A 25,753-nucleotide genomic window follows, 5' to 3' on the forward strand; every position below is an offset into this window, starting at 1 on the left:
AAAGGATCAATTCAATAAGACTATATTATAGTCATCAACATATATGCCCCTAATATAGGAGCAACCAAATACATACACAAATACTAACAGCAGTAAAAGGATAATCTGATGGGAATACAATAATAGTAGGACACTTTAACACCCCACTCACATCAATGGACATATCTTCTAGACAGAAAATCAACAAGGCAACAGAGATCCTACATGACACAATAGAACAGTTAGACTTAATTGATATTTTCAGGATATTACATCCCCCCAAAACAGAATATACATTCTTTTCAACTGCACATGGAACATTCTCTAGGATTGCCCATATACTGGAGCACAAAACAAACCTCAACAAATGTAAGAGTATAGAAATTACTTCAGGCATCTTCTCTGACCATAATGGCATGAAACTAGAAATCAACAACAGAAAAAGAGAAGTGAGAAAAAACATGGAGACTAAACAACATGGTACTAAAAAGCCAGTGGCTCAACAAATCAAAAAAGAAACTAAAAAACACCTTGAGACAAACAACAGTGAAAACACAACCATACAAAATCTATGGGATGCTGCTAAGGCAGTTCTTAGAGGGAAGTTCATAGTGATACAGGCCTTCCTCAAAAAACAAAAATTTCAAACAAGCTAACCTACCACCAAGAATTAGAAAAAGAAGAACAAACAAAACCTAAAGTCAGTGGAAGGAAGGAAATAATAAAGATCAGACAGGAAATAAATAGAGATTAAAAAAAATAGAAAAAAGTCAATAAAACCAAGAGTTTGTTCTTTGAAAGGGTAAGCAAAATTGACAGACTTCTAGCCAGGCTCACCAAGAAGAAGAGTGAGAAAACCCAAATAAGGACTAAAAAAGGAGAAATCTCAGTTGATACCACAGAAATATAAAAAACCATAAGAGAATACTCTGAATAATTGTATGCTAACAATTTTTTTAACCTAGAAGAAATGAGCTACTTTCTAGAAGTATATAGCTCGCTAAATAAGAATACAGTCAGTAGAACTGAAATTGAAATTGAACATGTAATTTTAAAAAAACAAAAAAACTCCCTAGAAACAACAGTCTGGGACCAGATGGCTTCACAGGTGAATTCTACCAAACATACAAAGAAGAATTTATACAGATCCTTCTTAAATGTTTCCAAAAGATTGAGGAAGAAGGAACACTCCCAAAGACATTTTATGAAGCCATCATCACCCTAATACCAAAACCAGGCAAAGATATTGCTAAAAAAGAAAATTATAGGCTAGTATCTGTTGACTGTAGGTGCAAAAATTCTTAAAATTTTAGCAAAGTGAATCCAACAACACATAAAAAAAAATCATATACCATGACCAAATGGAATTCATCTCAAGTTCACAAGGTGGTTCAACACAGTATATTAACAAAAGAAAAGTAAAAAACCAATGATCATCTCAATAGATGCAGAAAAAGCATTTAACAAAATTCAACCTCCTTTCATGATTAAAAAAAAAAAAACCCCACAAAAGTTAGTATTGTGGGAATGTATCTCAATCTAATAAAAGCTATATACAGCAAACCCACAGCTAATATAGTACTCAATGGAGAAAGACTGAAAGCCTTCCCTCTAAAATCCGGAACAAGGATGCCCACTCTCACCACTTTTACTCAACATAGTACTAGAAATCCTAGCCATAGCAATCAAACGTGTATATATATATATATATATATATATATATATATATATATATATATATATGTTTTATATATATATATGTTATATATGTATATATATATATATGTTATATATGTATATATAAAATCCAAATTGGAAGAGGTAAAATTATCACCATATGCAGATGACATAATACTATATATAGAAAACTCTAAGGACTCCACAAAAAAATCCACTCAGCCTGATAAATGAATTCAGCAAAGTAGCAGGATACAAGATTAACATTCAGAAATCAGTTGCATTTCTGTATACTAACAATGAAATATTAGAATAGTAACATATTTAAAAAAAAAAAAACTTTAAAAATCTCACCAAAAGCAAAAACAGAAAACCAACCCAGGAATAAATCTGACCAAGGAGATGAAAGATATATAAGCTGACAACTATAACACATTAAGAAAGGAAATTAAAGAGGATTCAAAGAAATGGAAAGATATCCTGTGCTCCTAGATTAGAAAAATTAGTATCTTTAAAATGGATATGCTACTCAAAGCAGTCCACAGATTTAATGTGATCCCTATCAAATAACCCATGACATTTTTCACAGAACCAGAACAAATAATCCAAAAATATATGTGGAACTACAAAAGACCCAGAATTGCCAAAGCAATCCTGAGGGGAAGAAACAAAGCAGGAGGTATAACTCTCCCAGACTTCAGACAGTATTCCAGAGTTACAGTAATCAAAACAGTGTGGTATTGGTACAAAAACAGACATTGTTACTGTGGAACAAAATAGAGAACCCAGAAATAAACCCAGACACCTATAGTCAATTAGTCTTCAACAAAGGAACCAAGAACATAAAATGGGAAAAAGTCTCTTCAGCAAGTAGTGCTGGGGAAAGTGGACAGCCACATGTAAATAAAGAAACTGGAACACACCTTCACACTATGCACAAAAACAAGCTCAAAGTGGCTTAAAGACTTACATGTAAGACATGATATCATAAGACTCCTAGAAGAGAGTATAGACAAAACATTCCCTGACATAAACCATACAAATGTTTTCTCAGGTCAGTCTCCCAAGGCAATAGAAATGAAAACAAAAATAAACCAATGGGACCTAATCAACTTACAAGCTTTTGTACAGCAAGGGAAACCATTAAAAAAAAAAAAAGTGAAAAGGCAACTTAGGGAATGAGAGAAAATAGTTGCAAATGATGCAACCAACAAGGGCTTAATCTCCAAAATATACAAACAACACATACAACTCAAGAGTCAAAAAACAAACAACCCAATCAAAAAATGGGCAAGAGACGTAGAGAGACATTTCTCCAAAAAAGACATACAGATGGCCAGTAAGCACGTGAAAAGAGGCTCAACAATGTTAACTGTTAGAGCAATGCAAATCAAAACTACCATGAGTTACCACCTCACAACAGTCGGAATGGCCGTCATTAATAAGTCTACAGATAACAAATGCTGGAGAGGATGCGGAGAAAAGGGAACCTTCCTACACTGCTGGTAGGGATGTAAACTGGTACAACCACTATGGAAAACAGGATGGAGGGGCTTCAAAAAACTAAAAATAGAACTATCATATGATCCAGCAGTCCCACTCCTGGGCATCTATCCAGACAAAACTATAATTCAGAAAGATATATGCACCCCCTGAGTTAATAGCAGCACTATTCACAATAGCCAAGACATGGAAACAACCTAAATGTCTGTTGACAGATGAATGATTAAGAGGATGAGGTACCTATATATACAGTGGAATACCACTCAGCTGTGAGAAATGATAATGACATTTGCAGCAACATGGATGCAACTGGAAATTATCATATTAAGTGAAATAAGTCAGAAAGAAAGACAAATACCCTATGATATCACTTATATATGGAATATAAAATATGGCACAAATGAACCTATCTACAAATAGAAATAGACTCACAGACATAGAGAACAGACTTGGGGTTGCTAACGGGGAGAGAGTGGAGGGGATTGGGTATTTGGGGTTAGTAGATGCAAACTGTTATATTTAGAATGAATAAAAAATAAGGTCCTGTTGTATACCACAGAGAACTGTATCTAGTTTCCTGGGATAGACCATGATGGAAAAGAATATAAAAGAATATTTAAAAAAAGAATGTATATGTATGTATTACTGAGACCCTTTGCTGTACAGCAGAAATTGGCAAAACATTGTAAATCAAGTATCCTTTAATAAAAAATTACAAAAAGATGAAAAATGAAAAAAATCATTAAATTCATTTTTTCTTTTTTGGGGGGTAGCATGGGGAAGAATTGGTTGGAACTTGTGCCTGGAGAGAATCATTAGTTGGTGATACTTTTTGTGCTGTTAGAAGCAAAGTAAAGAAAATTAGTATTTGTGAATGAATGTGTTAAGTTTGCACTGTGGTGACTATGCCTAGGAGATAGTTGTAAAGATATTCTTCCTATAATGGTTGGATGTATATTGGAAAGTCTTCAGTGTATTGAGAAAAGTTGAAGTGTTAGCAATTGGTAAGATGATTCATGCAAGTGATACTCGGAAACCAAGAATGGAACCTCGCTCCCCCACTCAGTGTTGAAGGATTGACTTAGGAAGGAAGACACAATAAAAGAGGGAGAGGACAATCTGAGAGAGAGTTGCAGATCAGGAGAGAGCGGTTGCGACGTCACGGGCGAGGGTGAAGAGTTTTGAGAAGTAAGGGAATGGGCAGTAGTGTCTGATGGTATAAGAGCAACCATGTAGAATAAACTGAGAGAGGTAATTGGGAACCTTAGTAGGAACAGTAGAGGAGAGGGGGCCAGGGGCCAGGTTGCATTGGGTTGAGTTGTGACCGAGAATTGAGGGTGTGGAGTCATAGAGGAGAGTTACTATTCCAGGGGGTCTGTGGAGGCACAGAAGGACCTAGAGTGCTAGCAGTTAAATGGAGGTAGGATTGAGAGTTGTGTGCTAGATGTTTGTGACTGAGAAGGTGGGCTCTCTGTAGCTGGAGGAAAAGAAGCGATTTGAAGATACAGAAGAGTGTGAGTATGGTTTAAAAAAGGGAGAAAGACCTGAGGAGACACAGTGTGGTAATTAGCAATGAGGTTAATTTTAGAGAGGAGGGTACTTCTTAAGGTGTTTGGAGAAAGGAAGATGATGGGCTAAAAGTTAGAGGGTTCGAAGTAGCATAGGAGACCCATGAAGAAAGTTGAAAGATGTGAGCCGGCCTCCTAAGGTGTGAGTCAGACTATTAAGGAAAAGATTGCTGGTGAATCATTATTATACTGTTCTTCAGGTTATGCTAGTGTTTTAAAGGTCTTCATTTCTTCCCCCCCCCTCACTCTTTTGCTTTTTCTTGAAGTTGTAATGGATAAACGAATAGGCTGGAATTCTCCAAGAATGCGTTATTTGAATGGGGATGGCAGGTAGCCTGGGTATGAGTGGCTCGGAGGCAGTTTCGTCTGCACATGACAGTCTCGTTGACTTGTTCAGCTGTAGCTTCCAGGCTGAGTGGTGAAGCACATCAGATTGGTGGAGATTAGCAGGGGGTTGAGGGACTAGAAGCTTTGAGAGGGAAAGACTGGGTTTGATGGAGTTAGAGGTGGAAGGTGTTAAAGGTGAAAGGAGAGGAGATTGAACGAGAGTGGGATTTACACATTTGATGTCCTAGAGACATTCATTCTGGTCATGGCAAGGATTTGCCCTTGGTCATAACCAGTTGAAGTGGATGGGAGGTAAAAGTGAGATCCAGTCATTTGAAGGCTTGAGTGCTGGCTGGTGCCTTGTGGTGCTTACTGTAGCTGTCTGGAATGAGGTGGGCGGGAGAGAAATGGGCCACTATCGATTCTGTTCCATTATGAATTTTAGACCTTCATTTCTTGAATCTAGAAATAATAGTGGTAAAGATAAGGACTGCCTAGTATAGCTCAGTGTGTCTCTACTTTTTTCATGCCGTGGCTTTCACAGAGAATGATGTTTCGTTGGGGCATGAGGGGTAGGTGGGAAAGGTTGCTTGTTGTCAGAGGCCACTGGCTCAAGGCACCAGCTATCCAGGACCTTCTTTGTTGTAAGGGGTGAAGGGAACGATGTCTTGGTGCGGCTCTAACCCATTTGTATCTCACTGGTTGAGAAGTTCTGGGATAGCTGAATGAGCTAAGTGAGCCGCCTTTTTTTTGTGTGTGTGATTCAGAACTAAGCCTCTTTTTAAAAAAAAAAATTAAGATTTTTTTGGGTAGAGAATAGAACAGTGATTCAGACTATCAGTGTGATGATGAAAAAATGCTGACCCAGACAGGCCCTGAGGTTTCGATGTGACATGTAGCCAGGAGTGGGCGTATAGATGTTGAGTGATCTTGAGGGCCTGGTTTATGTGAAAAGTTGGTAGAGTTGATGGAGGAAAATGAAGATATAATTGATGAGCCCTAAATTGGAGAAGCCACATGTGGTGTTGTCTTACTGCGTGGTCTGGGAGAATCATGTGGGTAATGGCCACACTCAATAGGAAACAATCAAATGGAGTCAGGAGGTCTTGTTCATATGGGGCAGGAGGGAAAAGACTATGAGCCAGGTGTTGAAATTACCCAAGGAGGGGAGATAAGTTTTGGTGGGTGGTGGACTTCAGCAGTGAGAGCTGTGGGGGATGGCTGGTTTGAAAATGTTTTTATGGAGTTAATTTTTTTTTTTTTTTTTTGCTATTTTAGGACTGCACCCATGGCATATAGAGGTTCCCAGGTTAGGGGTCAAATTGGAGCTTCGGCTGCCAGCCTACACCACAGCCATAGCAATGCAGGATCCGAGCTGCATCTGCAACCTAACAACACAGCAAGGCCAGGGATCGAACCTGCATCCTTATGGATCCTGGTCAGGTTCGTTAACTACTGAGCCACGAAGGGAATTCCTGTTGTTGTTGTTTTTTTTTATAATGATTTTTATTTTTTCCATTATAGTTGGAACAGCAAAGTGACCCAGTGGAGTTTAATTTTTATCATAAGGCACAGATACTAATATTTTCTTGAGAAGGAAAGACAAATACTTATTCTCTGAAGATTTTAATCTACTGAAATATTTTATTTACAGGTACTGTCTATTCTGGTCAATATTTTTGGAGGAATCATGAGGTGTGATGTTATTGCACAGGGTATAGTCATGGCAGTAAAGGATTTGGAAATTAAAATACCTATTGTGGTACGGTTACAAGGTGAGTGTAAAAGATATCTTGCAGTTATTCTATGAACCCTTAAAAGTTCATATTCTGAGGAGTAAAATATAGTTTTAAATAGCTGTTTTTTTTTTTTTTTATGGCTGCAACTGTGGAGGTTCCCAGGCCAGAGCTTGAACCCTCACCATTGCAGTAACCCAGGCCACTGCAGTGACAGCGCCAGATGCTTAACCGGCTGCACCGCAGGAGGACTCATAAATAGCTGTATTTTTAAAATAAGAGTCTCTCTCTATTTTTTAAATAAGAGGAATATTTAAAAAAAATTTTTTTTTGTCTTTTTAGGGCCATACCCACGGCATATGGAGGTTCCCAGGCTAGGAGTCAGATTGGAGCTGTAGCCACCAGCCTACACCACAGCCACAGCAATGCGGGATCTGAGCCCCATCTGCAACCTACTGTTCCTTAACCCACTAAGCAAGACCAGGGGTCAAACCTTCATCCTCTTGGATACTAGTCAGATTCGTTTCCAGTGAGCCATGATGGGAACTGTGAGAGGAATAATTTTAAAACATACGTTAAAGTATTTTTAACATTGGGGCAAAATTTTTCATAGTTTTACTTGGTATAAGTTGATACATTATTTATTTGTTGTGAGTTGTCTTGAATTCTGACTTGTCTTAATCACTATTAATGTGCTAAGGCAAAGAATTTCACAAGATAACTCTAGATATTTACATTGTTTTCTTTGATTTAGAAGCATTTATATTAAATGGTGGAAGTAGGTTGAAATGCATACTTTACATTGTGACAAACATTTTAAATGATTTTGTGTAGATATTTAAAACATAATTATATTTGCATAAATCATTTCCAGGTACACGAGTTGATGATGCTAAGGCACTGATAGCAGACAGTGGACTTAAAATTCTTGCTTGTGATGACTTGGACGAAGCTGCTAAAATGGTAAACAGGCTATGTTAATTTAAGGGTAAATTTGCAAAGTGTATGAAAAATAATTGGTGTTTCACCTAAATACTAGCAGTGTCGAACCCCATATACCTATCACCCATCTTAAACAATTATCAGCTCATGTCCAATCTTATCTCATCTTATTCTTATTACCTACTTTGTTTCCTGCCCATGATGATTTTGAAGCAAGTCCCAGACATTATAGCATTTCACACATATCATCATGTATCTATAAAAGGTAGAGATGTTGATGATATAAAGGAATTATTATTATTACTTGTTTCAGATGGGATAGTGGTATTTTATTTATATTTTATAAAAATAATCTACTCATGTATTGAAATTTCCCTGATTCTCTTAAATGTTTTTTTGCTTAGGTTCTTTGTTAGAATTAGGATCAGAATAAGTCTATGCATGGCAGTTGGTTAATATTTCACTTAATTTCTCGTAATCTGTGGATTCTCCCTTGCCTTTTTTTTTTTTTTCCCTTAAGTTTATTTGTTGAAAAAACCAGGCCGATAGTCCTATAGTGTTGCCTGTAGTCTGGATTTGAATGATTGTATCCCTGGGGTGTCATTTAACATGCTCTTCTGCTCCTGTATTTCCTGTAAACTGGTGGTTCAGTCTATAGGGTTGATAATATTTATATTTGATTTTGGGAAGCAAGGAGCAAGAGTATTTTATAGTTGATTTTGTATAATTCCATAAGGAGGTATATAAATACCAGATTATTTCTCTTTATGTAATACTAGCAGTCATTGACACTCATAACTTAGATCCAGTATTTTGTTTATGCAAAGTGGTGATATTCTAATTCTGTGATTCTTCATTTATTATGTGGAATACTTATAAAAAGTGAAACTTTCTTGTATCAACTATTTGTCGTTATGAAGTTCATTTTGCATAGGGAAAGCAGGACTTACCTCTTTTCTTTTATTGATGAGTTTTCAAAGTAATGATTTTTTTCCATTATGGCCTACAAAAGTGACCTAGGCTCTTGTTTCTTAGTTTCTGTTTTTAGGTGTGTGTCTTGCATTTGTGTGTGTATGCGTGTGCTATTTGAACTCATGGATTTAGATATTATTTGATGTGGTTCAATCCATTGTAGTTATTTTTATTGATGCTTAGATTATCCCATCTTGGGTCAGTGAGAACCTCTTAAAAGTTGAGTCCTTTGTCCTTCCCACATACCCTGTGATATGCTTTCTGATATTATGAGATATTTCAGGCTCATCTTTACATTTTCTTGCTACAGACTTGGAATCAAACAAATGGCATTTAGACACCACTATTTAAGTGCTAAGGGTACTTGTAGCTATTGGGCTGTTCATTGTTTCTACATTTTAAGTGGCAAATCTAGGAAAATATGTATTTTTTAAAGAGAGAAATACCTGAGAACACATTGATATTTCCAGTGCAAATCCAGGAGTACAGTTTTTTTCCTTTCTTTAGCTGATATCTGTTTTTCTCTTCCCATTCCATATAAAATATTTATTTGCTTTGTTCCTCAATACAGACATGAACGTTTTACAATAATAATACTAATAATATGATGACTGAAAGCAGCTCAAGATTTGCATGTGCAGTTCTTTCTGTCCTTTGAAGTATTTCCCATGATCTACTGGATTTTAAAATTCATGTGAAATAGTTCTCTGTTTTATCCCACTATGATACACAGTTAGTTTCATTTATTTACTTTAAAGGAATTTATTAAAAAAATTTTTGTTATAAATATTAACATGGTTCCAAAGTCAAACTGTAAAATAAGGTATATTCAGAGAACCTAGCCTTTATGCCTCTTCCTTTTGGTTCCTTCTCCACAGGTAACCAGTTTTTTAAGTTTTTAAGAATTTTTGGTTCATCTTTTCACTGTTTGAAAAACACAAGCAAATAGTGTATGTGAATATGCATGTGAATATATGTACATATATGTGTACATATGTCTCCCCTTTCCCACGTTATGTGATGGTAACATATATTTTACCTCATTTCTTTTCCTTAACACTACATCTTGGTCCACACTCTCTAGGAGATACAGAAATGTTTCTAAGTGAGAACCTTTGATTCTTTCCCATCCATGTTTATAGATGGTTCACAGAATACTCTTTGCAGGTATATGGTTTAATCAATAAATAGGCTTAAGATTTGCCAAGTTAATGTGATATCTTTCTATAAGAATAATAAAGGTCTTATTTCCTTTTTTGGGACATACTTGGGTAAAGTACTTAACTAGGAAATGAAATTCAACTGCAGTTTAGAGACAGAGGATCTTGTATTCAGTCCTGAATTTAAATTAAGATTTTGAATAAGGGAATAGTAGGGAGGAAGTCTTGCAGAAAGCCTGTTTTGACTTTGAGATGTAGAATTAATTGTTGAGAGGAAGAGTAAGGGATAGATGGAGTCTGGCTAGAGTCATAATTAGATGTGAGGTGAAGTGAAGGTAATGGATAGGGTAGAACTTGGGTCTGAAAACACACTCGTTTGCAATGAGTTAAGAAGAGCTTTGTGGACATGGGAAGAAAGGAGAAGAATCCAATAGACCATGAAAGGTGAACGTGAACAGTTGATCTAAGTTATGTGCAGTGTTTTCCTACTGGGTAGGAAGTTATGGGAAGTCATGATACTATTAACGTAATGTGATGATGATATTAGTAACTGCTTCCATTTGTAATTTATTGTGCACGCAGTGCTAAGGCTTTTTTTCTTCAAGTATTATCTCATTTAATACGTTTGGTGATGTAATCTCTATATTTATAGATGAAGAAACAGAGGTTAGATAAACTAACTTATCCAGGATCATATGTCATAAGCATCAGGGTGGGATCTGAACTCGAGGTGTCTAACTTTAAAACTTCTGGGGAGGAGAGAAACTAAATTTGTTGTTTGGTTTTCGATATGTTTAATTTGTGTATTTTGTATGGTACCAGCTGCATATTCTCAGATTCTAGAGAGAATATTGGAATTCAGATTGATAATTGTTAATTTACTGTTAGTAAAATACTAACTCCTAGACCCAAGCTCCTATCCCAACATGATAAATTAAAATTTTATACATTCTTTTAAAAACAAATTTTATTTAGATGTGCTTTGCATTGTGTAGTATCCAGCTAAGACAGTCACTGTTTCTGTTTTTAAAGATAGATAAGGGCAGAAGATTAAATAGACATTTCTCCAAAGAAGACATGCAGATGGCCAACAGGCACATGACAAAAGGCTCAGCATCGCTAATTATTAGAGAAATGCAAATCAAAACTACAATGAGGTATCACCTCACACCAGTCAGAATGACCATCATTTAAAAAGTCTACCAATAGCAAATGCTGGGAAGGGTGTGGAGAAAAGGGAACCCTCCTTCTGTGGGTGGGGATGTAAATTGGCACAACCACTATGGAAAACTGTATGGAGGTTCCTCAGAAAACTAAACGTAGAACTACTATCTGACCCAGCAATCCCACTCCTGGACATATATTTGGAGAAAAGTATAATTCAGAAAGATACATGCACCCCCCTATGTTCATAGCAGCACTGTTTACAATAGCCAAGACATGGAAGCAACCTAAATGTCCATCAACAGATGAATGAATAAAGAAGATGTGGTATATATATGCAATTGAATACTACTCAGCCATAAAAAAAGAATGAAATAATGCCATTTGCAGCAACATGGATGGACCTAGAGATCATCATACTAAGTGAAGTAAGTCAGACAGAGAAAGACATAAGTATTGTGTGATATAGCTTATCTGTGGAATCTCAAAAATGATACAAATGACTTTATTTACAAAACAGACTTTGAGAACAAACTTAATGGTTACCAAAGGAGAAAGGCAAGGGAGGGACAAATTAGGAGTTTGGTATTAACATGTACACACTCTTAGATACAAAATACGTAAACAACAAGGACCTTTTGTATAGCGCAGGAAACTATATTCAATATTTTAAAATAATCTAGAAGGGAAAAGAATCTGTAAAGTATATATATGTATGAGTATATAACGGAATCACTGCTGTACACGTAAAACATACAACATGGTAAAATCAACTATACTTCAATTAAAAAGGAAAAAATAAAATTTAGGCAATAAAAAAGAGGTATATGTATACATCAGAAATGTATCTAATACCTTTTGATTTTATATATATAAATAAAATCCAGTGTAGGTTATGAATAGTGTCAGACTTGACTGTCCTTCAAGAGCGGCAAATGCTTCTAAGACTGTGAGGCGATTTGTAGCAGTGTCATAATAGCCCAGGTGTTTTAAATGAAAAGGATTGAACATGCCATTAATTTCACATTGACCAATCGTTCTGATTCTATGTTTTTGTGAAAACAGAGACAATGAGCATTTGTTTTCTTTCCTTTTAGGTTGTAAAGCTCTCTGAGATAGTGACCTTAGCCAAGCAAGCCCAGGTGGATGTGAAGTTCCAGTTGCCAATCTGAGAACCCGGTGGATGGCTGCAGATGTTAAATGTGCTATAATCGTTAAAGATACTGTGTTTTGTGTTATTATTGTTCCTTTCCTCTTTCGTGTGTGGAGATCGTAATTGCCATCTAGGCACAAAAACTTTTAAAAGCATTTGGTCTTCATTTGTTTCTGTTCAGAATGGGCTGCTTGCATAACGAATGTGTAATGCAGTTTTCTAGTTTCTTCTGTTGCAGCCTTTGTTTTCACTTCTTTAGAATGTCACTTGCAATATGCCAGTTTATTATGGTTGGATACAGCATCCGTCATTGATAAGAGTCTTATGAATAAAATAAATATGAAGATAAAGCTTTATTCTTTAGTGTTAGAAATGTATTATATCTAATAACTGGTTTCATTAGTAGAGCGATGTATTAAAACAATGTTTTATATAAGAAATGTTTATCTTCAACACCAAATACCTAACTAAATATATCAATCACTATTTATAAACAGATCTTTCAGACACTCCCCAGAATATTCTTTTAAGTATTTCAGTGAAGTAACTGGTGAATTATTTGAACATTGTTTTAATCATTACAAAACACTGATAACTGCAGGTCCTCATAATCCTGTGGTGTTGAGAAGAACCTGTAGGTTTGTATCAAGTAAGGATGTATGTACTAAGGACGTGGCAGACAAAATTAACAATGTCAGTTTAAATCAATAAAAGTCTCCCAATGTGATTCGGATGTTTCTTTTTTCTTTTTCAAGTGAACATAGTGGAAGGTGATGTGTTCATCATTGCACTCACCGCCTCGGAGGAACCGATTTGTAGATCATGTCCTGGGCATGATATTACATATTTTAAAGCTACCTACAGGTATTTCACCTGAATTACACTGTTTATGTGTAAGCCCTCTGGTACCTTCTCCCCCCCAAAACAGATTGTCTTTGTGTCCCAGTTTGTGTATATGTGTATGTAGGTGGCCATCCTTTCTTCACTGCATGTAGAACGGTTGATATTTAACTAATAACAGTGTTAAGACCATGTGATGCTGACAGTGTAAGTACCGTGGAAGGAGATAGCCAAGGAGTAAGCTGGGTATGTAACCATACGGTGAACCTGAGAACTCCCACCTATTTCTTCAAAGGGTGATCAGATACACACACACGAGTTCCCTTGTAGCCTAGCAGTTAAGGATCTGACATTGTCACTGCTGTGGCATGGGTTCAGGCCTTGTTCCGGACACTTCGTGTGCCATGGATACATGGCCGAGAAAAAAAAGACATAAACGTACTGTGAGGGGCAGTGTAACATGATGGTTTTGCGCATAGAACTTAGAAATAGACTATCTGGTTTGAATCTTGGCTTCACTGCTTACTAGCTGTATAAGTGGGGGCATGTTTCTAAATTTCAGTATACCTCAGTAGCTCCTTTCTCATCCTCATTAGAATTTTTTACTGGGAAGAGGGAGACAGGCAAAGAGAAAGAGAGAGGAAAGGAAATTATATAGGGAGAATACATGAAATATATATACTCAAATCAGCTATACATGTATCATTGTCTATCAATCTGTCTTCCTTGCCTGTACTTTAATAAAAGACTAAATCAGAGCCATTAATCACTTAAAATTGTGATAAAGTTATAATTAAGAGTACAAGTCTTTAGCTTTTAATTAAAAAAATTGCAAAGAATTCTAGTCAATGATTAGCTCAGAAAAGACTGGTGTTTGTACTGGTTGGATCTAATCAGGAAAGAAGACAGTGCTTGGGATTTCGGAGACGATGTAATATAGACTTGGTAATACCAGTGTTTCAGTTTTCTATTCTTTCATCATGGATTATGCCAAAACTTGATTTTTAAACAACAACATTTTTACCTCATAGTTTCTGTGGGTCAGAAATTCGGAAGCAGTTTAGCTGGGTGCTCTGTAGTCCTTGGCAGGTTTTACTCCAGTAAGAGGACCTACTTCCAAGATGGCTCACGCATGGCTGTTGGCCTCAGTTTCGCCACCTGTTGGCCTGTCCACGGGGCTGCTTGAGTGTCCTTGTAATAGGGCACCGGCTGCCTCTAGAGCAAGTGATTGACGGGAACAGGAAGGAAACCATAATGCCTTTCGTGTTCTAATCTCAGATATTTATGTTCTTGTCACTGCAGCCACTGTCTTATTAGAAATGAATCACTATGTCCAGCCCATAAGAAGGAAATTCAGCTCTACCCTTTCCCTCTCTCTCTCTCTCTCTCTTTTTTTTTTCTGGCCACACCTGCAGAAGTTCTGAGGCCAGGGATTGAACCTGTGCCGTATCAGTGATAACGCCGGGTCCTTAACCCCCAGGCTACCAGGGAACACCTTAGCTCTACTTTTGAAGGGAGAAGTATCACAGTTTGTTGATGTATTTTTAAAAATTTTTTTATATATATTTTTATTACTCAAATGAATTTATCACATCTGTAGTTGTATAATGATCATAACAATCCAGTTTCACAGGATTTCCATCCCATAACCCAAGCACATCCCCCCACCCCCATGTTGAAGTATTTTAAAACCACAACTCCTGTTGGGTGTTGAGAGAGCAAACATTAAGGGCTGAGTTCACTCAGATTAAGGACTGCTAGGATGAGAAGCCAGGAGCTTGGGAGCTGTCTCGTGCTTGGACCACAAGAGGGAGAGTGCCTGCCTTGGCTGTAATCTCCCAACCCTACTCAGTGGTGGACTCAGGGAAAGTAAGATAAGAATGTTTCTGGGGCAAATTCAAAATGATCAGTAATATCAGTTGCAGCTGAGAAGTCAACATGAGGATACAATATGTCTAGGGGAACTGAAATAGGGTGTAACTAATCTGGATAAGAATGATGATAAGTAACAGTACAGGAGGAAGTCAGTTTTGTGGAGAAGGGAGAGCTGAAACAACTGGCGGGTGGATACTAACACACCCTCCCACCCGATCTCCCCCTCGGAGATAATGGGCACTCTGTTCTAGAACACCGCGATAAAGCAAGTATCCAGGAAAGAGTTACAATGCTTTGGTTTCCTAGTGCATGTAAAAGGTTTACACTATACTGTAGATTATTTAGTGTGCAACAGCATTATGTCTGAACAACATATATTATTCATTAAATAATTCATTAAATTCATTTAAAAATTCTTTATTGCTAAAAAATAAAAGCCATCTGAGCCTTCAGTGAGTCGTGGTCATGACATCAAAGATCACGGATCACCCTAACCAATATAACAAAAATGAAAAAGTTAGGAGTCGGAAACGAATCCGACTAGGAACGATGAGGTTGCAGGTTTGATCCCTGGCCTTGCTCAGTGGGTTAAGGATCTGATGTGGCTGTGAGCTGTGGTGTAGGTTGCAAACTCGGCTTGGATCTGGCATTGTGGCTGTGGTGTAGGCTGTCGGCAACAGCTCTAATTGGACTTCTGGCCCGGGAACCTCCATATGCTGTGGGTGCGGCCCTAAAAGGACCAAAAGAAAAGTTCGAAATATTAAAAAATTCCAAAATGTGGCACTGAGACGTGATGTGAGCAAATGCTGTTGGAGAAATGGCATCAATAGCAAGTATGCCTCAAACCTTCAACTTGTGAAAAACAGTATCTGCCAAGCACAGTCAAGTCAAGCACAGTAAAGTGCTGGGCCTTATGCTCATGAAGGTTCCTTCACTATAGCCCTACCTGCTTCATATGAAAAAAAAAAAAAAAAAAAGCAACAACAAAAAAAACCACCTTACTTGAACATTTGACTTCTCCAGTTACAGTTCAGTAGATCCATATAAACTGCAGTTTCTGCATCAAAGAGGACCAATTTTGACTATTATATCAGCTTTACAGCTCCAGAACCTAGGGCAGTAAGCCTGGTGTTTTGTAGCAGATGGGATTTTAAAAGCCCACATGTTAAGAGAAAACATAAGCAAAAACAACAAAAGGAGAAACAACACTCACAACCCCAGCAGGACATCGAAACTGTTAACCTTTTAGTGAATTGTTTGCGTCTGGCAAAGATCTCTATTTAAAGAAATTTGAAAATCATGGGTGTCGATGTTAGCAGGCCATGGGTCGGGTGTGCGGGCTGTAATTACAGCCATGCTCTTTGGTCGTGTTGAAACGTAAAGGGTGAGAAAAGTCTTGTGGAAACATCCATTTTCAGATGTGTGTAATTTATCATGCAGTGATAAACTGAAATGAGATTTAGAGGTTTGCAGTATAAAATGAGGAAAGATCAAAGGTTGGTAAATCAATTTTTGTTTAAAGTTTGACTTAAAATGAAGCGGGGATCATGAAGGGATAAAGTAATAACGACGTAAAAGCTGGTGTCGGGGTGACAGCCTAGAGAGGAGAAAACGGGGAGAGGCAGGCGTGCCCGTGATGATTGATGCAGGAGACTCGAGACAAGGCCGTGTGTCCTTGAGGGCCAGGATTTGCCTTCCTGTTGAATGGTCTTGAGATCAAGGTGGCAGCAGTCTTTGTTCTCCTTGTCAAAGAGCCAGCTTTGCCTGCATCTTTTTCTGCTCATGACTTTGCTTCATAAGGAGGAACAATGACGGACAACTTTTCGTTTCTTCACATGTAAGCAGCTTCTTTCTCTGTTTTGTTTTTCTTCCACCGGTGTGTGTACATGGCTGCTTTCATGGGCATTGCCCCCCCCTCCCCCCAGGCATGTTTCCTGGGGGAGAGCCACCCCCACTTGCCTCCCTCCGCTTGGTAATCCCACCGATGGTGGAGTCCACAGCAACTCTACTCAGGAAGCAGCCATCCTAGAAAAATGAGGCTGGAAGGGCCCACCTTGCCAGGATCCCTTCAGTCAGCTTCCTGAAGGAGTGTTATGTGCCCTCCATGCCCCCCGTGTCTGCCCTTCCATCATTATAACCTTCCTTCATTTCCTTTAGCCTTAAGGTTCCCTACTTGAAGGACAAATATGTGAGAACTCCTGGACTTCACCTTGGCCTGTCTGTGGTCAGCAGAATGATGGTCCCTTCGCAGATGTGCACAGCCGGGTCCCTGGAGCCTGTGCCTAGGTTACATTACACAGCAAAGGACTTGGCAGATGAGGTTAAGGCTGTGCATCTTAAAATAGGGAGATTATCCTAGATTATCCCCAGAGGGCTATTTTAGCTCTTTTGAGCTTCTGTAATGAAATACCATAGGCTACGTGGCTGACAGGCAAACAGAAATGTGTTTCTCACAGATCTGGAGGCTGGGAAGACGAAGATGAAGGCATCGCTAGATTCTGATGAGAGCCTTCTTCCTGGTCCATAGATGATGCCTTCTTGCTGTGTCCTTGCAGGGCAGAAGGAGCTAGGGAGCTCTGTGGGAGCCCTTTTGTAAAAGCATTAATCCCATTCATGGGGGCTCCCCATTCATGATCTAAGCATCTCCCAAAGGCCCTACTTCCTAATCCTATCACATTGAACATTACGTTTCAGCACAGGAATTGGGGGGGGTGGGCAGAGATATTCAGTCCATAACAAGGGCTATTCTAATCACAGGAGCCCTTAAAAGCAAAGAACAGTCTCCAGCTGGAAGCAAGAGCGCTGTAGCTGAAGGGGAAGTTGAGAGATTCCAGGCAGGAGAAGAGTTCAAAGCACCATTGCTTCTCCTGAGATGGAGGAGTCCACGTGCAAGGAGAGGGCCCTCTCAGCTGACAGCAAGCAAGGAAGTGGGAATCCCAGTCCCACAGCTGAAAGGAACTGGATTTTCTGAACAGCTGGAATGCGTTTAGTCGTGGAGTCTTCCCAGATTTTGGTTTTGTGAGACTCCACAGAGAAACCAGACAAGCCCACTGGGATTTCTGACCCACAGAACTGTGAGATGATAAATTTGTACCTTTTTTTTTCCTTTTTAGGGTTGCACCTGCAGCTCATGGAAGTTCCCAGGCTCGGAGTCGAATCAGAGCTGCAGCTGCCAGCCCACACCACAGCCACAGCAACACGGGATCTGAGCCACATCTGTGACCTACACTGCAGTTTGCGGCAATGCTGGATTCTTAGTCCACTGAGCGAGGGATTGAATCTGTATCTTCACGGAGACCACGTCAGGTTCTTAACCTGCTGAACCACAATGGAAACTCCTAAACTTGTACTGTTTAAAGCTGCTAAAAATGGTGGCAATTTGTTATGGCAGCAATGGGAAACTTAATACACTAACACATCCTGTTAGAAATTAGTTTCACCTCTGAAACTGAGGTAAAGTGCTGTTTTATAAAAACTAAAAATCTAAAAAATTTCTCATCTGTCATGGACTAATTCATACAGTAAAATCTGTTACTAGAAAAAACAAAAAGCATGCCAAATATAAGCCTCAATTCTTTTGTTTTTGATTCAACCGCATAAAATTGCTCTTTCAAATTGCCATAAGACTTTCTAAATGTTTACTTTTAAATATTTGCTTGTGTCTTGAAGTTTTTGGTTTTTTTTTGTTGTTGTTGTTTTTTTTTTTGAGGATTTGTGATCTCTGCGGCTCAGCCTCCATCCACACATATCACATTCCGAGTAGGACTAAGAAACACGCTATCACATCCAATTTGTGAGGATGTAAACACATGAATGTTTACTAGGATTTAAACAAACATCCAGGGTTGAGAGATTCAAGCGGAGCTTTAAGCAATTGCCACTAATCAAAAAGGCGACATGACTGCTGTGTGCTCTAGAGTCTAGTCAACACTAATCCGTATGTTGCTCAGTTTAGCAAGCTGCGGGATGCAGCGAAAGGGTCAGGGATGGCCTGAGCTTCCTGTCTGGCTTGTATGATGCAAACTGAACGCTAACATCCTCAGTGCCTTTAGTAGGAGCTGTCTGACCACCAGTTGAGGCTTTGCATGTTCAGGTGAATGTTCCAGGGTAATGGGATGGTTGTTTCATAAGAAGGAAACTGGGACAAAGCTTGACTAGGTCACGATTATTCCTCTGATGAGATCTGAAAGCAGAAAGCATCTTTCTAGTCTCGTTTTGATATATGTGTTTGATAAAACTAGCATCATTTTGGAGTTCCCGCTGTGGTGCAGTGAGTTAATGATTCAGCGTGTCTCTGTGGAGGTGCTTGTTAGATCCACAGCCTGGCGGAGCGGGTTAAGGATCTGGCATTGCTGTAGCTGTGGCATAGGTTGCAGCTCTGGCTCAGATTCCATCCCTGGCCTGGGAACTTCCATATGCTATGGAGTTGGCTGGGGGTGGGGGTGGGGACAAAAAATAAAAAGCTGACGTCATTTTAGAAAAAGGGACCTTTGTTTTAGTGAAATGATACACACTCATTGTAAAAACAAATTGAAGGAGTTCCCGTCGTGGCTCAGTGGTTAACGAATCCAACTAGGAACCATGAAGTTGTGGGTTTGATCCCTGGCCTTGCTCAGTGAGTTAAGGATCTGGCATTGCCCTGGGGCTGTGGTGTGGGTCGCAGATGCGGCTGGGATCCCGTGCTGCTGTGGCTCTGGCGAAGGCTGGTGGCTACAGCTCCGATTAGACCTCTAGCCTGGGAACCTCCATATGCCACGGGAGCCGCTCAAGAAAACGCAAAAAGACAAACAACAACAACAACAAAAAACACAGACAGTGCAAGACAAGTAAAAATCAACCGAAATGCCAGAACCCAGAAATAACTACTGTTAACAGTTTGATAAACATTCTTCAGTTCTTCTCTACATACAAGCATATGTGCACAGATATTTGAATATACTTTCACACAAATGGGAGCAAATTATATATAATAGTCCATAATTTGCTTTTCCTCAGTAAACACGTAGGCATCTTTCCGTGGCATTCGGTATAGGTCTGCATCGTTTTTAATGGCTACACATACAAGAGGGTGCATGTACCAGCATTTTACATAACCCAATCTTGCATTATTATTATTATTATTGTTATTATTTTTGTCTTTTTAGGTCTGCACCCATGGTATATGGAGGTTCCCAGGCTAGGGGTCTAATCTGAGGTGTAGCCGCCAGCCTACGCCAGAGCCACAGCAACGCCAGATCTGAGCTGTCTCTGCAAACTGCACCACAGCTCACGGCAACGCTGGATCCTTAACCCACTGATCGAGGCCAGGGGTTGAACCCACAACTTCATGGTTCCTAGTCGGATTCATTTCTGCTGCACCACGGCAGGAACTCCACGTCTTACATTATTGACATTTGGTTTCTACATTTTTGACATTATAAACAACAGAAGTGAATGCGCTGGTGCATATATGTTCCTCACGTGGTTAATTTCTCCTTTGGATAAAAACCTATGAGTGGAATAGCTGTGTAAAAACATTACTATATATGTAGCATTTTCATGGCAGTTGCTGAACTGCTTTGCAGGAAGTCTGTACTGGTTACTCTTCCCTTCCCAGTGCGTAAGGGTTTTTCCAAACATTTGACAACAGTGCGTTGCTGATTCCAAGGGCCAAAACCCATGTCCTTCCTTGACTAGGTTTTCATCTGCTTACTACTCCTTTGTTGAGGAGTGTGTGTGTGTGTGTTTGTGACTTCCATTTTATGCTCTTTGATGGTTTTACCAATGATTGTTCACTCTTATTGATACTTAAGAACTCTTTGCATACTTGAGGTAACCATTGGTTTGTTATGCTACATACATTTTTTTTTTTTGGTCTTTTTAGGGCTGCACCCGTGGCATATGGAAGTTCCCAGGCTAGGGGTCCAATCGGGGCTACAGCTGCTGGCCTATGCCACAGCCACAGCAATGTGGGATCCCTGACCCACTGATCCAGGCCAGGGATTGAACTTGCATCCTCATGGATACTGGTCAGATTCATTTCCGCCCAGCCATGAGGGGAACTCTGATTTTTTTTTTTTTGCTTTTTAGGTACCTAATTTTTTTTTTATCATAGGTACTTTAAAAAAAAATTGTGGTGAGTACACTTAACATGAAATCTACCCTCTCAAGAAAATGTTAAGTGCACATACAGTTACTGGTAGGCACAGTGGTGTGGAGTAGATCTCTAGAACTTGTTGTTCTTCTATCACTGAAATTTTATACGCATTGGATAGCAACTCCTCATTTCCTCTCCCTACCCAGACCCTGGAAAACCACCGTTCCAGTCTGTTTCTGTGAGTTTTGACTATTTTATATACCTCATACAAGTGGAATCATATAGTATTTTTCTCACATACAATTTTTTTTTCTTTGTGTCTTTTTAGGGCTGCTCCCATGGCGTATGGAGGTTCCCAGGCTGGGGGTCTAATCAGAGCTGTAGCTGCTGGTCTATGCCACAGCCACAGCGACGCCAGAACTGAGCCTCGTCTGTGACCCACACTACAGCTCACGGCAACGTCCGATCCTTAACCCACTGAGCAAGGTCAGGGATGGAACCTGAAACCTTATGGTTCCTAGTTAGATTCATTAACCACTGAGCCACGATGGGAACTCCACATATGTAATTTTTAATATAATCAAATGTGCAGTCTTTGTGGTTTCTGGTTTTCATGACACATTTTGAAAGGTATGATTTGTTTTGGTATAAGGTCTGAACTTGGGTTATGAATGCACATGTTTATTCCCCCTAAATGGCTGGCTGATTTCATAAACACTGCTTATTATTTCATCTATTTCCCACCCATTTTGGAATGGCCATCTTTATTATATACCACCTTCCTGTGTGTTCTTGGGTGTCTTGCAAACCAGCATTTACAGATGTATTTTTCTTTAATGTTTACTTGGGACAGGAGTTAAGAAAGTGTTGAAACCATGGCACGATTTTCCCCTTCAGCCACTTAGCTATCATAGTTATCACTGTTACTTTGTGAAAAAAAAATTAAACTTTCCTCTTCTGATGATTCAGATTTTGCTAGAGAAAAATAAGCTACAATATTTGACACCAGACGTACAAGACTGTGTTGGCTGATAAGGAAGAAATGGAAATACTGCTTTGAGTGATGATTTACTTTGGGTCTGGTGTGCCAAGACTCCTGTGAAGGGGGAAGACTTAGATCTGAATCTCTATCTAATGCTTCTTTTTTTTTTTTTTTTTTAATTTTTGTCTTTTTGCCATTTCTTGGGCCACTCCCGTGGCACATGGAGGTTTCCAGGCTAAGGGTCAAATCGGAGCCGTAGCCACCGGCCTTCACCAGAGCCACAGCAACTCGGGATCCCAGCCTCGTCTTCGACCTACACCGCAGCTCACGGCAACGCCGGATCCTTGACCCACTGAGCAAGGCCAGGATCGAACCTGCAACCTCATGGTTCCTAGTCGGATTCGTTAATCACTGAGCCACGACAGGAACTCCTGTCTAATGCTTCTCTTACTGTTGGAGGAGGTCATCAGGAGGACCCCAAGAGAAGCCCTTGCTGACCCCTTAGGCAGACCCAGCAGTCCTGACATTTGGTGCCTGTTGTGGGTCCTTTCCCTGGTGTTTGCCCCTGTGGTTTAGAAGCTTCCCCTCTCCTGTACTTGACCGTGGACCAAGACCGGTTGCTTGGCTGAGCATTAATGCCCCACTAGGCAAAGGTTAGTTTCTGTGGGCGAGCACCTGGCCTAGCGCCCCTCTTGTAGAGATGCTCTTGTTGAGAAAGCAGGGTGGTGAGGGGACTGTAAAAATCTACGTTGTCGATGCCGTGTTAAATGACTGAACTTCTGATAGAGCGCTGCACAAGGATCAGATAAAAAGATCTCATGGAAGCAGGTTTTGGCAAGACAGTCATTTAGGGCATGTGTGAGTGCAATGCCCTTTGAAAGAAGTCTGTTGTTTTGGAATTTCCTCAGTGAGAAAAAGGCTGGTTGGATTCCAGGCTGCTTCTGAAGTGAGGAAGTGCCATTAAAACAAAAACAGTAACAAAATACCCCCCAAAAATCCATTGTTTCTCAATTCGACGTAATCAAACATCCAGTATCTTCGTGAGAAATGGGCTTTCCAGGGTCACGAATCCTACAAGGTGAATGGCAATTAAACATGGGCCAGGAAATCATCCTATGTCTGATCTGCTTTAAAGGTCAATGGTAGACAGACTGTCAGGCAAGGCCTGTTTATGGATTAAGCAGTATTTGCACCAGTTGATCAGCTACATTGCACCCACATGTTTTCTGAAATCAGAGGGGCGGGGACACAAACTTCCTTGATGCCCCCCTCCCCCAGGCTTTTATTTTTCCTTTGAAGCAGTGCCACTGTGTAATAAGATCGTTTCTGCAAACTAGCATTTACAGACGTCTTTTTCTTTAACGTTTACTTGGGGTAGGCATTAAAGTGTTGAGACTAGGTCTCAGCTGACCTCGTCCAGTGGTTTTCGGATTTGGGTGTACACTCAAAAAACTCTTTCAGATGCCTCTTAAGCATGCAGCTTCCCAGGTCTCATATCCAGAGATTCTAATTCCGTTGACTTGGCAAACGTGCGTGTTTAATAAACTCCTTAGGTGATTCTAATGCAGGTAGTTCTTTGCAAAACACTGGCTTGGGGCAGGAGTGGGAGGACAGGTGTTCATATTGATCTGTGCACTTACCGTGGACCAGACTTGGTCATGCCAGGGTACCTCATTTCAGAGGTTCCCTCCCAACCTCGAGTACTGTGTCCCTCTGCTCTAGAAATAACACTGTGTGTGTGTTAGAATGAATACCTAGGGAACTGCTTCTTTGGTTTTAAGCTTCTCATTGTCCTTCGGATCTTGGCACAATGCTCTTCAAAGTACCAGTCTCTGAAGCTATTTGTTACTGATTTGCAACCAGGTAAGGACCTTCTGCCAAGATGTACATCAGGTACAGCCCTAAGCACCCTCTTTAATTCTTCTGCTATATTTTTGTCTTGGTTAGCAAGGTTATTCCAGCGAAGGAAGCTTCAGTGCTTTCATTTATGTCCTGGTGTAAGTTCTTAGCTTGTTGCGCAGACGGGAAGCTAAGAGATTCAGGGACCACACTTTGAGGAAATCTGCCTTAACAGACAGCCAAGCCTTTCTGGCGGTAAAAGCAGAACAGCTTTGAGTTGGGGGGGGGATGGAGAAGAGTCTGAGCGGGAAAGCTCCAGACAGACGACGTTGGAGCCACCGAATACCAACATGCTCACCAGGCCTGGCTTTTATCCCAGCTGCCAAATTCATGCCTGTAATGTGACTGGATTTCTTTTCTCTGCCCAGCCTCTCCTCCAGCGGAAGTGGCAGTGAGAGAAACCCAATTAATTTCCTGGAGAAGAGGATTAGTTTAGTTGATCTGTAGCCCCTGGACTGACTGTGAAATCTGCTTGAAGTTGGACGTGTAGGGAAATGTTTTACTGGTGGAGAAAGGACTTGAAACTGAGTCTTTGCTGGGACCCTTATGAGCTCTTCTGAACATCAGTTTGGAAAAAATAGGCTCGTTATTACTATCGCATCTACTGTTACTTTAGTAGATTAAATTGCTTCAGTTCTTAACTTGTTTGATGTAATCAGGAAGACTTGATAATAAGTAATTAAAAAGATGGCTGAGGTCTCCTCTAATGGAAAGCTTCTATTTTTCTACAGTTCTTTGATCCACACAATTAGTTCAGGAATCCACTTCCAGTGTTTATTCAGTTCATTCGACTAATGTTAATGGCACTCCACCTATGCACCATATACTGTACCACAGGTGCGTTGATATATAGAGATGAATAAGAGACACGCTAAATAAGAGGCATGATCGGGAGTTCCCATCATGGCTCAGCGGTTGATGAACCTGACTAGCATCCATGAGGATGTGGGTTCTATCCCTGGCCCCGCTCAGTGGGTTAAGGATCCTGTGTTGCCATGAGCTGTGGTGTAGGTCACAGACACGGCTCAGATCTGGCGTTGCTGTGGCTGTGGTGTAGGCCAGAGGCTACAGCTCCGATTAGACCCCTAGCCTGGGAACCTCCACATGCCGCAGGTATGGCCCTAAAAAGACAAAAAAAAAAAAAAAAAAGGAGAGAGCAAGTGCCATGATCCCGCATGCTTTTACAATGCAGTTAAGGAGATAGACATTGAGCAATTAAATCAAAATAAGCATATATATCGACATAGTACTGAATTGTGAACTTCATGAGAAAAGAGATGACAATTTGAGGATGGCCAGATAATAAATTTCAGTTCAGTAAATCAATGGCCCCTGGATGTTGCTTGTTCTCAGAAGCCCTCAAGTCCAGACGTATTAACTTTCCTCCCTTCCTGGTTACAATGAAAGTGTAAGCTTGTTCAGTGTGCCAGTTTCCAGAATACTTTCCCGAGCATAGTCATTTGATGTTCACAACAATCCCGGGTGGGCAGGAGTTGCCCGCATTTAACAGCTGAGGACACTGAGATGCCAAGGAGGGTAAGTGGCTTCACCAGGGCGGCTCAGCGATGTGCCCTGAACGGGGCCTTCTGACCTCAGACTCCATGTGTTTTCACTTTAAAGGCAGCAAGGTCGAGAGGCAGTGTGTGGAAACGCTATACCTGCTGGTTTTAAAGTGAATGTGATGTTGGGCTGTAGAATATTCTATCATTTGATGGTAGTTGCTGAAAGAACCCTGAACTCGATCAGAAAGATTCCCTTTCTGAAGAGGAGGGGAACTCCAGCAGGGGCTGTTGCTGGTGGGGCCGCACTCCTCCTCGCCAGCCTGGATCCGTTTCAGTTCTTCCTCTATTCTAGTCTTTAGGTTTTCTTTTGCTCTTCTCTTCCCTGGATGCTCAGGCTT

At 40.0% G+C, this 25,753-nt stretch overlaps 1 protein-coding gene across 1 annotated transcript in view; it reads left to right on the top strand.

Annotated features, from left to right (window-relative positions):
- SUCLA2 (succinate-CoA ligase ADP-forming subunit beta) overlaps positions 1-12,908 on the top strand; it is a 54,329-nt gene extending 41,421 nt beyond the window's left edge. Inside the window, exons 9-11 of the mRNA XM_047755984.1 lie at positions 6,709-6,829; positions 7,665-7,753; positions 12,126-12,908. Coding sequence (XP_047611940.1) covers positions 6,709-6,829; positions 7,665-7,753; positions 12,126-12,200 — 285 coding nt within the window. The 3' untranslated portion in view covers positions 12,201-12,908. The remainder of the gene's footprint in view (positions 1-6,708; positions 6,830-7,664; positions 7,754-12,125) is intronic.
- Positions 12,909-25,753: the final 12,845 nt, after the last annotated feature.

The sequence above is a fragment of the Phacochoerus africanus genome, chromosome 13, assembly GCF_016906955.1.
Source record: "Phacochoerus africanus isolate WHEZ1 chromosome 13, ROS_Pafr_v1, whole genome shotgun sequence".
In the NCBI taxonomy this organism is placed as follows: Eukaryota; Metazoa; Chordata; class Mammalia; order Artiodactyla; family Suidae; genus Phacochoerus; species Phacochoerus africanus.